At 34.9% G+C, this 16,803-nt stretch overlaps 1 protein-coding gene across 1 annotated transcript in view; it reads right to left on the bottom strand.

Annotated features, from left to right (window-relative positions):
* LOC149572369 (leucoanthocyanidin reductase-like) overlaps nucleotides 1-13,855 on the bottom strand; it is a 109,934-nt gene extending 96,079 nt beyond the window's left edge. The window contains exons 1-3 of the mRNA XM_089815825.1: nucleotides 13,500-13,855; nucleotides 12,929-13,059; nucleotides 12,609-12,846 (exon numbers count right to left, since the gene is read on the bottom strand). Coding sequence (XP_089671951.1) covers nucleotides 12,609-12,846; nucleotides 12,929-13,059; nucleotides 13,500-13,812 — 682 coding nt within the window. The 5' untranslated portion in view covers nucleotides 13,813-13,855. The remainder of the gene's footprint in view (nucleotides 1-12,608; nucleotides 12,847-12,928; nucleotides 13,060-13,499) is intronic.
* Nucleotides 13,856-16,803: the final 2,948 nt, after the last annotated feature.

Genomic DNA, 16,803 nt, shown 5'->3' with positions numbered 1-16,803 from the left:
AAGAAAGAGCTCATAGCCAGCTATACACCATAGCAGAATGTAGTGGCTAAAAGAAAGAACAAGACCATTGTTGAAATGGCAAGGAGCATGATGAAAGAGAAAGGTCTCACAACTGAATTTTGGGGAGAGGTTGTGGCAATAGTAGTTTACCTAATTAATAGGTGTCCTAAAAAGGTAGTCTATGATAGAATTCCAATGGAAGCATGGTCATGAGGAAGATGGACAGTTGAACACCTAAGGGTGTTTGGATGTGTTGCAGATGCACATGTGCCTAAAGAGAAAAGGTAGAAATTGGATGACAAAGGTGTGAAGTGCATCTTCATAGGGTACAACTTAGAATCAAAGGCATACAAATTGTATGATCCATTGAATAACAAGATGATTCTCTCAAGAGATGTGAAATTTTTTGAAAATCAGTCATAGAATGGAAAGACTGATGAATCACCAAGCACCTCAAGTAAAGTACCAATTATGAGTAAAGAAGATGCTGATGAACAATAGGAAGAAGGAGAAGATAGAAAAAAAGGTAAGTAGCCTTAGTCATTGTTGAGCTCCTCTAGGCATGACTGAGTGTCGGTGTCGAGTAACAGTGAAGACCAAGTTGGTCGACAAAGTAGCAATAGTAAAGATTCTAATCCCACACTCTCTTCCCTATTACCAAGAAAGACCAAGAGTCTTAGGGAGATATACCAAGATGAAAGGTATGAAGATTATGATGAGAGTATTAATTTTGCATTATTTTCTCATAGTGATCCAATATATTTTGAAGAAGTTGTTAAGGAGAAGAAATGGTGTAAGGCCATAGATGAGGAGATAGATGCTATCAAAAGGAATTAGACATGGGAGCTAATTGAATTGCCTCCTAAAACACAAGTGATTGGAATGAAATGGGTCTACATGACCAAATGCAATGCTGAAGGCAAGATTGATAGGCATAAGGCAAGGCTAGTAGTCAAGGGCTACAAATAGCAGTATGGCAGAGATTATGATGAGACATATGCCCCAGTTGCAAGAATGGAAACCGTGTGTGTTGCCATAGAAATTGCAACCCAACACAAATGGAAGGTATATCAAAGGGATGTAAAGTTCACCTTCCTAAATGGTGTATTGAAGGAAGAAGTCTATGTGGAGCAGCCACCTAGTTATGAAGTTGCAGGTGAAGAACACAAAGTATATAGATTGAAGAGAGCTCTTTATGGGCTCAAGAAAGCTCCAAGGGCATGGTATAACATGATTGACTCATATTTGATGAGCAATGGCTTTAGCAAAAGCTACTCTCTACATCAAGGCAAAAAATGGAAATGTGTTGATTGTTTTCTTGTATGTAGATGATTTGATTTTTACACTAATACATTAGGGGTCAATTTGCAATGTTAATTTGCGACGGCAAGAAAAGGTAATGTGGTTTTGGCTTTTTTTTTTCAATTTTAGCCTGCTGCCATTGCAATTGTGATGGCAGGCATCGCAATTGCGACGCCAGTGGGATATAAGAGGGAAAAAAAAGCCAAAACCCTCATTTGAATGAAATTGCGTGACACAGGGTTCTTCTGAAAGGAAACGCGCACGCGCGGGAGATCACTTCAGCAGCATTGAGAGGGGCATTGAGGCGAACTTGAGGCATTCAGAGGGTCAGGCAGAGACGCGCATCAACAAGGTGTAAGACAAATAAACCCATTACTCCTTTGTTCTCCATGTTTTTCAGGATCAAAAGCATGCCCATTCATTTCAATGTCCAAATGTTTGAGCTCCTTCAAGTCTTTCCGGTCGATGGTTGGTCTGACCACTTTCTTTAACTATGGGTTTGCTTGATGGAAACAACCCAATTGTTGAGAAAATTTGGGGGTAACCTAGTCGCTTCTTTTTTCAAGGTGATATGAGTTGGTTATTGCTTTAGTTCACCCTAAGGAATGTTGGTGGGAGGCACAATAGCCCTGCATTGTCCTATGGATGATTCTCTTATTGAGTTTGTATGGTTGCAACGGGTTTTATAATATAGCAGGTTTACAATTTTGTCTTGAGCTGCATGGTTATATATTTGCAATATCATTTTTTTCTACAAGAGCAGCAAAGATGCCAAAAGAATTGAAGTCAAATTCTTGATTTGTGTGCCATAACCATAATAAAGTGCAATTTTTGGAAGGCAATGCAGGCTCGCAATATCATATTCTATGTAATGGAATCAAATGCAACATATTCTTTTGGAAACAGTGGTCAATTTGCAATAGACCAGACTACAAGTGCATTGTTATATCATGTAATTCCAATCAAAATTTTAATAGTCCTACACATTGATAAAGTTAATTGTAATAGGCCAGCTCATTTCAAGAGTTAATTATAATTCTCTCTTTTTAAAAGAGCCCGTAACATTATTCATCATGGCATTATATTTTATGTAAATGAAAGTTTGCAATGGTTTCCTACTATCTACCATAGTAGTAAAAATATTCTTAGTAAAAAAAAGGCAAACCAAAAGATTCAAAAATTATCGAACTATCATGAATCAATCAAGAAAAAATCATATTTTCAACACACATATTGTTGCACTTGCATTGTTGCTCTTATAGCTGACATTTGACACTTGGAGTTGGTATGCACATTTCTTTGAGGTGGGTTATAACAAAGAGCTCATCAATTTTCACTGTGTTATCTTCTGGCTACAAGTCTACACCATTCTTCACTATTTTTTATTTATACCTAATACAATTTTATTTTTCAAAATGTTTATCACTGCCACAGTTTTTGATAGTTGGCTTCTTTGTATTAACGCCAATAAGGAGCCATTGGATATTGGAAGATAAAGGTTATAAATCTCAGGTAGTTTGTCTGCGAGATTTCTTTTGGATTTGGCTGTGTTACATGAAATGTTGAAGTAAGATGCACTAATTCAACCCATTCTAATTGATATGTATAGATTCTTATAACCAGTTCCATATATTTAATTACATTTAGACACTATCTTTTAATGCTTTATTTCAGTGTGTTACATATTCTATTTCATATTTGTGATATATGATGAAAGTATTATAACATATGGAGGAACAGTCCATGAGTGGCGTGGCCAGTTGAAATGGTTTTAGTTTAAATTTTACACCATTTGATACAAATAATCAGTTTACCAATTGACCCCTAGGTTCCTTCCATTTGCAGTAAAATCTTCATTACATAGAAAATGTTCACAAAATCTATGTCAATGCTCACACATCTTCTTGGACTTACGCAGGAACTATGCTACCCTGCAGCTCTTGTTAAATATGTTATCAACTTGAATTTTCTATTAAAGGCTCTCATGCTGAATTGAAAGCCAAGTAAAGAAAAAGATATTATACACTATTTTGCTGGTACCCTATGCAGCACAACAAACTTGTTCTTACTATAAGAAAATTTTCTTTTCTTTTGTTTCATTGCAGATCTTCTACTTGCATGGAGGTCTCTCCCCATCATTGGACACACTTGATAAAATTTGAGCTTTGGATCGCATATAGGAAGTGCATCTATAGACATAAGTATAAACTTCTTCTTTTCCCGCAACACATATAACAACAATTTTAAGTGCTTGCAAGCTATATACTTATGAATAAATATTTCATCCTGATTTAAATGTATGAAAACAATTTTCATTCCTTTTAAGCTTCATTCATCTTGAGGTGCAATTCAAAAACTCAAGAATAGTGGCTTTTGTTCTTCAGGATACCTTTAGGGGAAGAGTATGTGAATGCTCCCTCATGTCTGGAGTCCAGTTTAGAGGAGATGGCTATTTACACTGCTAAGGTTTGTTGAATCTAATTCTGAATAACATTGCTTGCTATTGTTGAATCTAATCTAATGTATATTTTAACTAGACTTGTAGCTTATATGTTTTGAAATTTTTGTTAGGCCTTGTAGTTTTTATAATTTGATTGCTGGAGAGCTTCTATAGCTAAGAAAGAAGGCCGTTGCATGAGTTATAGCCGTGCGCTCGAGTATGAATTTTTTTTTTTTTTTTATTCTAATGTATATTTTAACTAGACTTTTAGCTTATATGTTTTGAAATTGCTTTTAGTGGCTTAATGTTGTAAGGTCTCTTGAAATAAGACCTTCAGGCGGTTGGTCAAAGTTTTACAAATAATCTTAGGAATAAAGTCAAAGAAAGTATTTTTAAAATATTAAAGTATTTAGCTAGGTCTAAGAAGATTTGTGTACTTTCGACAGTTTTTCTTAGTTTGTGAAAGTTGTAGACCAAAGTTTTCATAGTCCAATTTTTGCTTCCTGCAAAGAACGATCATGTTAGATAATATAAGTGAAGAACAAAATAGGGAGACAATCGCTAGATTGCAGTGTAACTTGAAAAGAAAAAGTGATGGAAAATGTTATTGTCCTTGCAATATTTGTAAGGGCTTAAACTGTAGAAGAATGCTAATCAAAATAGTTAAGAGAGATTGTAGGGAGAATGGTCACATTGAAGGGGGGCATGACATCCACTGGTAATTCATTCATTATATCATTTTAACAATTTATATACATATGAAATCACTTGATGATGAGTTGATGATCATGGTTTATTTATGTTAATCAATTTTATATAGGTTGATCTTCCCAGGGAAGTACATGATATGAACCACAACAATCCGAAGAATATGGTTTTCGAAGTGGAGGAACATGGAGGTGCAAATATCCAAGGTGAAGATAATGATCCCATGGAAGATGATGATCATGCGCCAGAAAACACAATTGAAGAGGATGGTATAAATACATTGATCCATGACACATCTAGTCCAAGTGTATCTGATCATGATAATGATGATGATAGCCTCGATGTACCTCTACTTCAGAAGGCATACGAGCCCCTATACAAAGACTCCCAAACAACTCTTCTCTCTATTATTTTGTTGTTGTTGAACTTGAAGGTTATGAATGGTTTATCCAACATAACAATGTCACGCATGTTAAGGTATGTCATATATGTCTTTATAGTTAACAAAGGGTGAATAATGTACCACTAATATTGTTTATATTAACAACTTATATTTTTTGCTGTAGATTGATAGGCAAGTTTCTGTTACCATCATCAAATATTCTACCTCGCTCATATCGAGAATTAACTGTTGTTATGAAAGATATTGGAATGGAGTATGAAGCAATACATGCTTGTCCCAATGATCATATTATATATTATAAAGAACATGAATTTGCAACACAATGCCCTGTATGTCATATGAGTAGATATTGAATAGATCGACTAACAAAAAAGGTGCCTCAAAAGGTTCTTCATTACATCCCCATTATTCTACGGATGCAACAATTATTCAGGTGTAGTAGCTTGGCTCAATTTATTGATTATCATGCATGCAATAGAAGTTGAGATGACATTATTCGAATGCCTGTGGATGGTTTGACATTTATGCACGTAGAGGAAAAGTGGAAACACCTCAAAGAAGAACCTCATAATCTCAGGCTTTCATTGGGAGCGGACGGTGTCAATCCATTTCGAGAGATGAGATCTATTTACTTAGTGTGGCCTATTTTTGTTATCAACAATAACATTCCTCTGTGGATGTCAATAAAGAGGGAGCATATTATGTTGGCAATGATTGTTCCAAGTATCTTATCATTTGATAGTTATTAATTTACATGTACTCACAAATCTTGCAGTAAAACGATCACAATAATTATGTAATGTTATTATTCATTCAAGTAGGTAAATATCAAGTAAAAGATATGAATGTATATATTGAGCCTCTTATCGACGAGTTGGTGGAGTTATGGAATAGTGTCACTATGTATGACGTGTCTAGACCAATAAGACAAAGACAATTTCAATTCCATGCAATACTTGCATGGACAATACATGATGCCCCAAAGCTAACACATTTTTGTGGTATGTTATAGTGAATTCAAGTTGCACACAATAATTCTAATTATAAAAATCAACATATTTAATAATCCAATTACATCATTATCTTGTAGGTCTGAAAATTTGCATGTCCACTTTGTGGTCCAAAGATGAAATCTCGTCATTCAAAAAGTTTAGGAAAGTAGGTGTTTGATGAGTGTAGACACTTCCTCCATAGGAATCATAAGTATCAAAGTACAGAAAAAGCTCTTTTCAATGGGAAAGAAGAGATTACATCAAAGCCACGAAGAATGACACCTCGCCTATGGAAGTTGGAATATAATAGAATTAATCATTGAGGTAATGCTGTTCCACCTAATGGTTTAAGTTTGTAATGTATATATTTCTATTGTGATTTTTGTTGACTAATTGTGTAATTGATGATTGTGAAGGTCATCAAGGCAATACTGACAACCTTCCAAAGGGACTAAAAAGCTATCCCAGACAATTTAGTAGGTTACCCTACTACGAGCACTTACAAATTGTGCATTTGTTTGATACTATGCATATTGGAAAGAATATAATAGAGGCATTGTGGAAAATATTGGATGGAAGGCGTGACAAACAAAAATTGTCAAGATTTGTAATGACATACATGAATCCAATCATGCATTGAAAACTTTCATTCACTCAAATAGCAATAGAGATCAGATTAATATAAGTGCCCTTTCATGGTTATTAACGGAGCAGCAAAGTGATGCCATAAAAGAAGTCATACAAAAAATTTGATTTCCCACAGGATTTGCTGCGAACATAAATAATCTCATATCAAAAAAAAGTGAATTTAGGCTAGGGCTCAAAACACATGATTGGCATACTTTCGTCAAGGTAACTTATGTTCTTCTGTATTTATAATATATTCATAAACTATGTGTATTGTTCGTTATGTTATGTTAGAAAACAATGAAATGATTGGTTTATAATTACTGTAGTACGTGCTTCCTCTATCTCTCCCAGAGCACTTCAACAATAACATCAAACAAGTGATATATAATCTTGGAAAATATATGAGGTAAGCAGTAATATCTGTTCAATTTGTTGTATATATTTATTATATTCGCGATTTTTTTTTCTTGCTATGTAATCTATTGTATATTATTTTGTAAAGTCTCATATCTATATTTTTTTGTGACTTGAATCTCTTAATGTAGGTGGTTGTCATCTAAAGAAATCCATAAAGAAGATATAAACTATTGGAAGAGAAGAATTCCTCATTTACTTTGTGAAATGCAAAAGTGTCTACCTCCAAATTTTTTCAATGCACAGGAACACTACCTCATACACCTAGTTGAGGAGATTGAATTGTGTGGACCTATAGACACTAGGTCAATGTGGATGGTTGAGAGGCATTTGAAATTTTTGAAGGCTTTGGTTCAACAAAAAGCACATCTTGAGGGTTCTATGGTAGAGGGATATATGGTATACCAGACTATGGTGTACATTACTGAATATCTTTCTAAGTTTGCATCAAATATCCATGTAGATCGCATTTGGGATCTTGAGCCTTTTAAAAAATTAGAAGGGGAGTACTTGATGGGGAAAGGTATATTGAGGAAAGTGAGAGGTAATAAATTATAAGATGTTATTGTAATAAATTATTTCTTAATCTTCAAAATAAATCGGTTGTAAGTTGTCTATTTTTTTTTTTGTACAGGTGCTCGAGAGTGGGATGCACTACATTTATATAGTGCAAACAATCTTGATTGGATGATGGTATGGATTGAACGATGTCAACATTCTGGTCGCACATTAACATGGGAAGGTGTATCTTCATTGGTTAAAGAAGCTCATCGTAATGGAGATTCCAATGTTACGCAAAGGGAAATAGATTTAGCATGTGGTTCAAGAGATTTCTAGGTACGTACAAATTTATTAATCACCCGTATGTTTATCAACTCACGATACAATAATTTTGATATGTTTCACATATTATTGCAGGTTAAACACCACAAGGCTATGTTTTGTAATGGTCAAAAATTTCATGTCAAAGTGTTGGATGACACGAAGAAAACTTGTGATTCAGGAATAACTGCAGTCTTTCAAGTGACTAATATTTCATCTAGAAACAACTTACATCCTCAAGAGTCTGAAAATTGATACTATGGCATTTTGGATGAGATACTTGAGTGTGACTTTAGTTCCTTCAAATTAGTACTCTTCGTTGTCAAATGGTATAGGCTACAACTTAATCCAAATGATCCTGATAGAACTGTTATTGAACATGATAATGGATTTACAATGGTTAATACAAGGTCGTTTGAGCTAGTTGGGGATGAGCCTTATGTTCTTCCAAGCCAATGTGAGTAGGTATTTTACTCAGAGGTTCCACATAAACTGGGTTGGTCATTTGTTGTTAGACATGAACTGAGAGGAAGGCCAATAAAGTATAATGCGATGGAAGAAGAAGATATCGAAGAAGTAGAAGATGATGTAGATGGTGATCATGATCGACAGTTATTAGATGATGTTCCTGACACAAATTTTCATGAAGAAGAAGAAGAAGATGATGACGATGATGCTGCTACTGATGATGATGATGAAGATGATGTTGATGTTGATGATGACGACAATGACGATGATGATGATGGCAAGGATGATGATGATGACGACGATGATGATGATGACGAGGATGACGATGATGATGATGATGATGATGATGATGATGATGATGATGATGATGAAGACGAGGATGATGATGATGGAATTTAGAGGTATGCCATCAATCCTTAATCTATTTAATATTCATTTCTTGATAGAAATATATTTGTCTTATATATATGGTTACATAGTTTATTCATTATCTATTTAAAAGCTACAAGTTTCAACTACAAATATAATACTGCTAATCTAAATTAACTATTAATCTAAATTAATTAAATAAAACTATTTAAAACACATATTGATGCATGAATGTATTGAGCCTTATTTTATTTAAGGTCAAAAGCATTTGTAAGTGTTTAGTTTAGAAAAGGGAATTCATTAAATATCTATAAAAGGGAGTTGTACCTAGAATAAAATTCATAGGGAAAAGATAATATAACTGCTTACCTAATTTGTTGGTTAATAATTCTGCCTCTGTATGTGATGCAGAGACCCTAGGTGGTCTTGCAATCATTCATAACAAGAGGGACTTCCATAGTGTTCTCACAACACCAACCAAGCATCTTCATAAGATCCCTCTCCTTGATCCAAGCCAACTCCATAACCTATCAGAGTGCACACCAAATCCTTATGCCACCTTAGGTTCTACATCTTTGGAATAATCCCATGAATGTCCCTCAATCCACCCAATAGATTCATCCAAGCAATCTAATCAACAAACTATCAAATGCTCACAATGCCTCAATAGGCGCCAAACTTGACTTCACCTTAACTAGGTGTTTCCTCCACATCCACACACATCAAAAAACTTCAAATTGCATGTCCCCAAGGTGACTAAGCCCTCAACTCATCAGCGGATACAAAAACCTAGTTTTAGCCCTTCACTAGGCCTACTTCCCTAGTAGGCTTATAATGTGAGCCTGATTTAAGTGTTTTATTGTGTACCTTTTAATGTTTTTAATTTTTATGTGATACTAATGATGGATGTAATTATGATTATGATGTGATTATGCTCACGATAATTGAGTTACATTTGTAGGAAACTGAACCCCCTTCAGGAGCATCCCGCACAGTCTCATGGATCGACAGGTATAAGTCAATACTCCTTATAGACAATCTATTTAATACACTTATCAATAGTAAGATTTATGTCTTCTAAGATCTCTCCCATTTGCAGGTACCAGCGAATAGGTATTTGTCAAAAGTGTCTTCCTCGAGTGAGGGAAATATAGGAATAGAAGAGGAAAGTGAGACATGCAGTTTATCTAGAACAGGGAGATTAACTAGAGGTCAAAGGACTTGAAGGAAATTCAATAAACGCATGAAATTTTTCCTTGCTCAAGGGGGGTTGTGTTCTTATGATGATGAGATGGAAGGCGACATCGAGGTGCCCTTGAGGTACCAACATCTACAGAAACATTGGGTACCCAAGGAACTTCTTCCAATAAACACTAATTTTTGTGTTAACGAGAGGATATATCGCATAGCACCATCATCACTACATGGTTTGGGCCTATTTTCTATGGACGGCATAAAGGGGTCTTACAACAAAGTTTTTGAATTGATGGAGTATGTTGGACCATGTTACGATTACAAAAGTTGGATGCATATTGTTAAATATAAAATAAGTATGCATAGGTATGCCCTCTCGGCAAATTATATACAACAGCAAGACAATAATCAAAGTAAAAGTGTGGCTATATACATTGATGGAAGGGAAAAAGCAACAAGGAATATTGTGAGTTTTATAAATAGTACATGACCTGGGTCAGCTATAAAGCAACCCAATTGCATATTTGAGGCGCGCGAGGGAAATCATGTATTCATCTGTGCGATAAAATCAATACGTGCAAGGGAAGAGCTTCTTATTGATTACAATTTGAACTGCATAGATACAAACGAAGCTACTATCATGGAGGTGGTACATACTATTAAACCAACTTCTAATCAATGACTCCAACATACCATTTAGTCAATAAATTTTTTGCTAACATTTTTATACTTGATCTTTGACACAAGGGCACAATATGGAGCAATTGCCCAGAGGGGATGCTGGTGATGTTCCTGACTCATCTACACACGAGTAGGTAAAACTCATTGTAATTGTGCAAACTAGGTAGAAGCAAAATGTTATTTTTTTAATGTGTTTTTCTTCATTATTTTGGAGTAATTTTGATAATACTAATACTATTGTTGTCACAGAGGGCCAGTGGTCGGAGGGAGGGAAAGGAACCTGCAGTCCCTGATCAGTAGCCCCCCCATAAGGAGGACCCTTTTTATATTGATTTAGTAGACACCGATGACCCGATCGGTTCGACTAAAAAGTTGCTAAAGAAAATTGGCAAAGAAATTTTACGTTTGACAACCATAAAGCCTACTACTCAGGAAATAAGAGAAAGGGGAGCTGAATTGATGCACACCTCTGAAACCCTAAAAGTAAGTATTAATGAAATTTTTAATTATAACAAGAGTTCAATAATGGTTTTTATGTTATGCTCTTTTATGGCATTAATTAAAATATGGATGCATTGTCTTTACAAAGTTTTTTGCATGATTTCGAGCCCCATTCCCATGATGAGGGTGCTGCAGGTGGTTCAGGTAGATCGCATGTTCCATTCCCCACTTCTATTTTCCACTGAATATATATAGGAATGATCATAATCATTGACAATACATGCTCGAACAATCCTTTTTTTAATGCTCTAACAATCTTGTCCATGCTAGTCCACGCATTCTATATTTATGCAAGCTCTAACAATTTTATTCTTCAGCTTCACATCAATTGAATCCTATGATGATGCTGCCTCCATCCAAGACAACCACAAATCTCTTTCCGACTACTAAGTCAGAAACACGTAGCTTATAGGCATCGACTGTTGCACCATCTGCTGGTACAAAAATCCCTCTTTTTCTCTCTTATGATAGCAACAAACAGTTTTTTTTTACAACTTTTTAACATCAATTATCATTTGTTCTTTTATACTTTGTGACAAAGACTTATGAAACTTATGAAACTTTTTGCAATAGGAGTTGTAGCATCATTTCCTGGATGTTCCTATGTTCCTAGTACGAGAACGGTGAAGGATGTCACATTGATCGTCAGTGACGATGAAGGCATTCCATTAAAAGTAGCCAAAGTTCCAGGTACTTTAAAGTTATTATTATTCTATAGTGATATAATAGTAATTTAGTTTTTGATCACTCTTCATCGACTAATGATCCCATGAATGTTTTGTAGGGAATGATCTTTTTTGGAGAAAACTTGGTGATGAGTGTTTGCAAATATTCAGACCCACCATGCATACCTGGTGGAACATCATATCCTAACTAAAACCCCAAACCACTATTTTGATTTCATATCATTGCTATAATAGTTTTCCTTTTCATCCATTTCTTGAACTATATTAAAGGTAGCTTCACTTCATTTATTAGTCTAACATGTTTTTTTTACTTAAAAGGTGGAATAACCAACGCAAACCATTGAAGGATGATCTTATAGAGAGCATGACCCAACTCTTTGGACCTCGTGCATTCGAGAGAAACAAGCTCCTTGAAAAAGATGGTTTATGTTTGAAGTATATTAGGGACTAGTACAAAAAAAATTTACGAGATAACCCCAGGTACGAGCGTCCGCCCTATGTTCCTAAGGTTGAGTGGCAGGCTCTGATTTTGGATGGAAAGTATAAAGCTAACAAGAAAAATAATATTACACCAGTGGAGAGTACAGCAAGGTATGTGATATTGTTGAGAATCTAATTATGTACTAATTAACCTCTATATTTATACTATCTAACATATTTCAAACTTTTCATAGATTTCCTAACACATCAAAGGCAACAAAGGCAAGACTAGAAAAGCATGGGACACACAAGCTCGGCTCTGGTGGTTTTTCGAAACTTCAAGCAAGAGTTGTAAGTATTAGTAAATGAAAAATTGTATCAAATTTTTTATATAATGTGATGGGAAATGCTAGGATTCCCTTATTTAGCTCATCAATTATAAATAGGTCAATAGAATATAATAACAGTAGTGGATTTTCATATTCAATATAAGCAATTCAACAATTGAAGTTAGACTCTGCAATCTAGATTAGTGAAGATTCCTTCATTTACTAATATGACATTATTTAAAATCTCACCCTTGATGTTTCCATCTCCATAGATTTCAAATTGATCTTGGGGAGGAGCAAGCTCAGAGGGATGGGTACAATAAAAGTAAGGCCACCCAGCAATAGAATTGCAGCAGATGTAAGTGTATGGAATGTTGGATGCCTCAATTGCCCTCCTAACAACTCTCTTTTCTTTGTAAAAGCTTAGCCCTGGTTCTACTGGATTGGCTCTGTCTATATCATGCCCAACTTCTGAAGGAAGAAACCTCTGCATCAAAGTTCAACAATTCTTAAGTCTATTACAGTTAACAAGCATTCATGGTAATAATTTTAGGGTCCTATGTTCTGACCTTAATAGTGCCAATTTCTTTAATGGCATCTACAATCTTAAGCTGATCTATAAGTTGACCACTGCCCACAATTGAAATAACAATATCAATGCCTTGCATGGCCTTTACCATTGAATTATGATCACTTAAATCTCCATGCAGAACACCCATTATAATATACATGCACATTAATAAGACCCATTACAGAACATGTAGACATTAATAAAACCCATTACAACACAAATTTTTACAACTATAATATAGCTCATGATCCCAACCAAATTAGACTCATTGATAAGGAGATCACTGACCGAACACCCCTTCTTAACATAATTTCTAAATACCCAACTTCACAACAAGACAGTCAAACATGATTATTTGTGAGATGACCACTATCTAACAATTTAGCAAATAGCTGCAATAGTAGTTACCATGAACAAACAAGCAAAGCTAAATCATATATTCTAAACCTATATGACCAATCAAAACAATCTACAGTCTATAAAATCAATATTTTAAACAAGTACACACACTTTACAACTGTGCCATACATATCTACCACAAAATCTTAGTTATGAACAGAGCTAGTGACATACATAGATAATGTTAACACCAGAATCTTTCAATTCATGGAGCCACTTTTCTTTGGCAGAATCATGGGTAGTGATGGGTCTAATGAGAGCATAGGTAGAATGGCCTGCATTTACAGCTGCAAGAGCAAAAAAGCGACCAATATAACCAATGGCTCCAATCACTAATATTTTACTTTTCTCTTCATTCACAAAATCCTCATATGAAGAAATCTTACAAATGGAGGCCATGGTTGAGACTGAATTTTCCTCCAATAGTTGAGAATAAAGGCAGTGATTGAAAGAATGAGGGAATGCAGCAGCACTTGCAGCCATTTTTATTTCCAAAGAGCTGAACTAACTCTTACCCAACTTAAGAATTTGGAGAAAATATGTTGGTACAAGAAAAGCATACAAACATGCAACATTTATATAGTAGATTGCTCCATCAAAACTGCTCAATTTTTCTCCTATTATATTGTGATAGATATAGATGATTTTCTATTGATATTTTAACTACCCTCCATTGGTTGATGAAACAATGCAAGTAAAATTCACCATACCACGCAAAAATGCAGGGCTCAAAGTTCAAGAGATGCCTCACAGAAGAGGATAAGAGAATTGGCTTCCAACAAGGCTATAGAGTCGTGGTTGAATGGCTACGAGCTAAAATCAGTGTGGAAGGTTCTAATAATGATGCATCTGAGCCACAGGTAAATAAGTTAAATGAAATTTATTTCAAATTGAATACTTTACCAATTAGTGTATTTGATGTTAAGTTCCAATATAAAGTGAGTATATCTATTTTAAGCAAGCAATGATAACAATGCGTAGGATGTTGGAATGCAACCTGACAATCCTTCTACACAATTTGTGGATGCTGAAGGTTCGCATGATGTGCATCCCAGTAGTGGAGGTATACATTTGCTATTAAATTTTTTATATGTAATTGAAATTGATGTTTTGATTAAAGTAACATTTTGTATAGCAGTTGTAGAGGATCGAGGGGTCGATGTTCATGACCGTGTTGACATTGAGTCTAGATAAAATGATGTGGTCGAATCAGGTCAAGAGCACCACAGTTATGTTATTTAAAATAATTAAATACTTGTAACAATTATAATAAATTATTTTTAATTTAACTCTTTTATTTGTTATTGCAGAGGACCCCCCTTTGCAACAACATAGTAATTTGAGATCATCAAGAATTGAGAACAAAACAACTGATGAGGGGGGAATTGATGATGACATCGATGCTCCTCTTAGAGCTTACATAGAAAAAAGAAATAGAAAGAAAAAAAAGAAATGATTTTCATCTACATGCCTTAATTGATAATGACTGAATTTTATGTCTCAATGAATTTAATTATGTGCTAATGAATGTTCATGAATTGTGTGTTAATGTAGAATACTGATGAATGTTGCATGTTAAAAAATATAATGTGTTAATGAATGTTATCATGTGATATTGATTGAATGTTACATTTTATTAATGGTTGAAAGAATAAATGAATGTTAGATGTTAACGGGGAATGTAGAGTGATGTTAGGGGGAGGGGGGTGGGGCCAAATGAGCTTCCACCTTCATGTGGTTGGCCCTGTTTAGTAGAAACTATTAAACTATTCTCGAAACAAAGTGAAGCTCAATAAGATACTAACAATAGGTAGAAACAAGAAGCAATAACAAGCTCCTTCTAGAACATAACTCTTACCAATTATTGCTATCTTCCCCACACTAGGAATCTCCATCATATTCTCATATGCCTGCAACAAAATTAGAATAACTAACCAAAAATAACTCATATTTTCATACTTCTCCATGCTTGGAATATAATCACCTTGTTTAGCCTTCCCTTAGCTCTTCATCTCCATTGTCTTCGCATCCTTCTCTTTGCACCTTGAGACCTCTACTGCTGTCTGCAACATGTCTTCACACCCTTGCCATTTGCCTTGGTATACCAACTCCTGGTTGGTGGTTGTTCTATCTGATTTAGTTATCATTGTCTTTGTGAATTTTCTTTGTCCAACTTTCAATGGACACCATATAGAACCAATCAATATCATATCTGCTTCTCCAAGCCTTGTTTCTTTGCTATTTACATCAGCATTTGTACTTTTCATCTTTGTTCCAATCATCTCCTTTCCCTTAAGCCCTTCAAGACCTGATCTTTTTCTGTCTTCATCAACATCTTTTCTCTTTACCTCTGCTACAACCTCTTGAACCTTTTTGGTGTTAGGTTCTCCTTGCTCTTCAACACTTGATTTCTGCTCATTTTTTATTTTTCCTTCAAATGGACAACTTGTCTTCATATCATCCTTTTCTAGGTTCTTTTCATCAACCTCATTCTCATTACCTGTTTGCTTCAAAGCATCATCCTTTTTTATCAAAACATCTTCCATTGCTTCACCATGTTCCTCTTTTCTTAGGAACCTTTCCCTCTCAAAGATGTCAATGCTCGCTGACACCTTCAAAGTTGTCTTGTGCTCCTCCAATGGTGTTAATACCATCTTCTCTCCATTATTTGTGAAAGTGTAGGTGTTCTTTCTGACATCATGTAGGGATCTCTTCTCAACTTGCCAAGCCCTTCCTAAAATTATATGACAACCACTCAAAGGTACAATGTCATGCAGCACAACATCATTATATGATCCAATGGTGAAGAGAACATAAGCTTGCTCCTTCACATCAATACAACATCCAACATCCAATCCTTATGCTTTGTAAGGCCTAACATGTGCTATTCTTGGTAGATTCAATTTGTTAACCATCTCAAATGAAACAAGATTTGTAAATGAACCACTTGAAACAATAACCTTTTAAAATTTCACAGATCCAATCTCTAATCTCTAAACTTTTAAAATTTAATCAAATTCATATTCTGACTTGTTTATTATTTGACAGGTTGTTCCTGGAATCATGATTGTAACCTAGTTTCATCACAATGATCCTTATGAACTTACATGTACATTCACTAACAAGTAACTCTAGATGAAACTTTAAGTTTATTTATCACATTTCAACAAACATGATTGGTTTCACCCTGAAAGCTTTAGTTTCCCCCAATAGGTTGGCTATCTAACACTTGAGGCATTTGTTCAATTCTTGGATGAGTTTCAGGAGGAGAAACCTAGGGATTCAGTCCTGGAAAAAAATGAATATGAGATTGGATGGCTTGAATCTGGGAAGCCTTTCTATCCAACAATGTTTGATCATGTACTTTAGATTTTTAGTCATGACCAACCACTTAGTTGTTTGGGAAGACCCAAATATGTAATTGCATTGTATTAGATATGGTTTACATTTTTGTCAAGATTCTATTACTACAAA

Source organism: Cupressus sempervirens, chromosome 2 (genome assembly GCF_028749045.1).
Source record: "Cupressus sempervirens isolate cs-2001-9-10 chromosome 2, ASM2874904v1, whole genome shotgun sequence".
Classification (NCBI taxonomy): Eukaryota; Viridiplantae; Streptophyta; class Pinopsida; order Cupressales; family Cupressaceae; genus Cupressus; species Cupressus sempervirens.
Note: the sequence above shows the minus strand (reverse complement) of the source record. Positions and strands in the feature narration are given on the sequence as shown.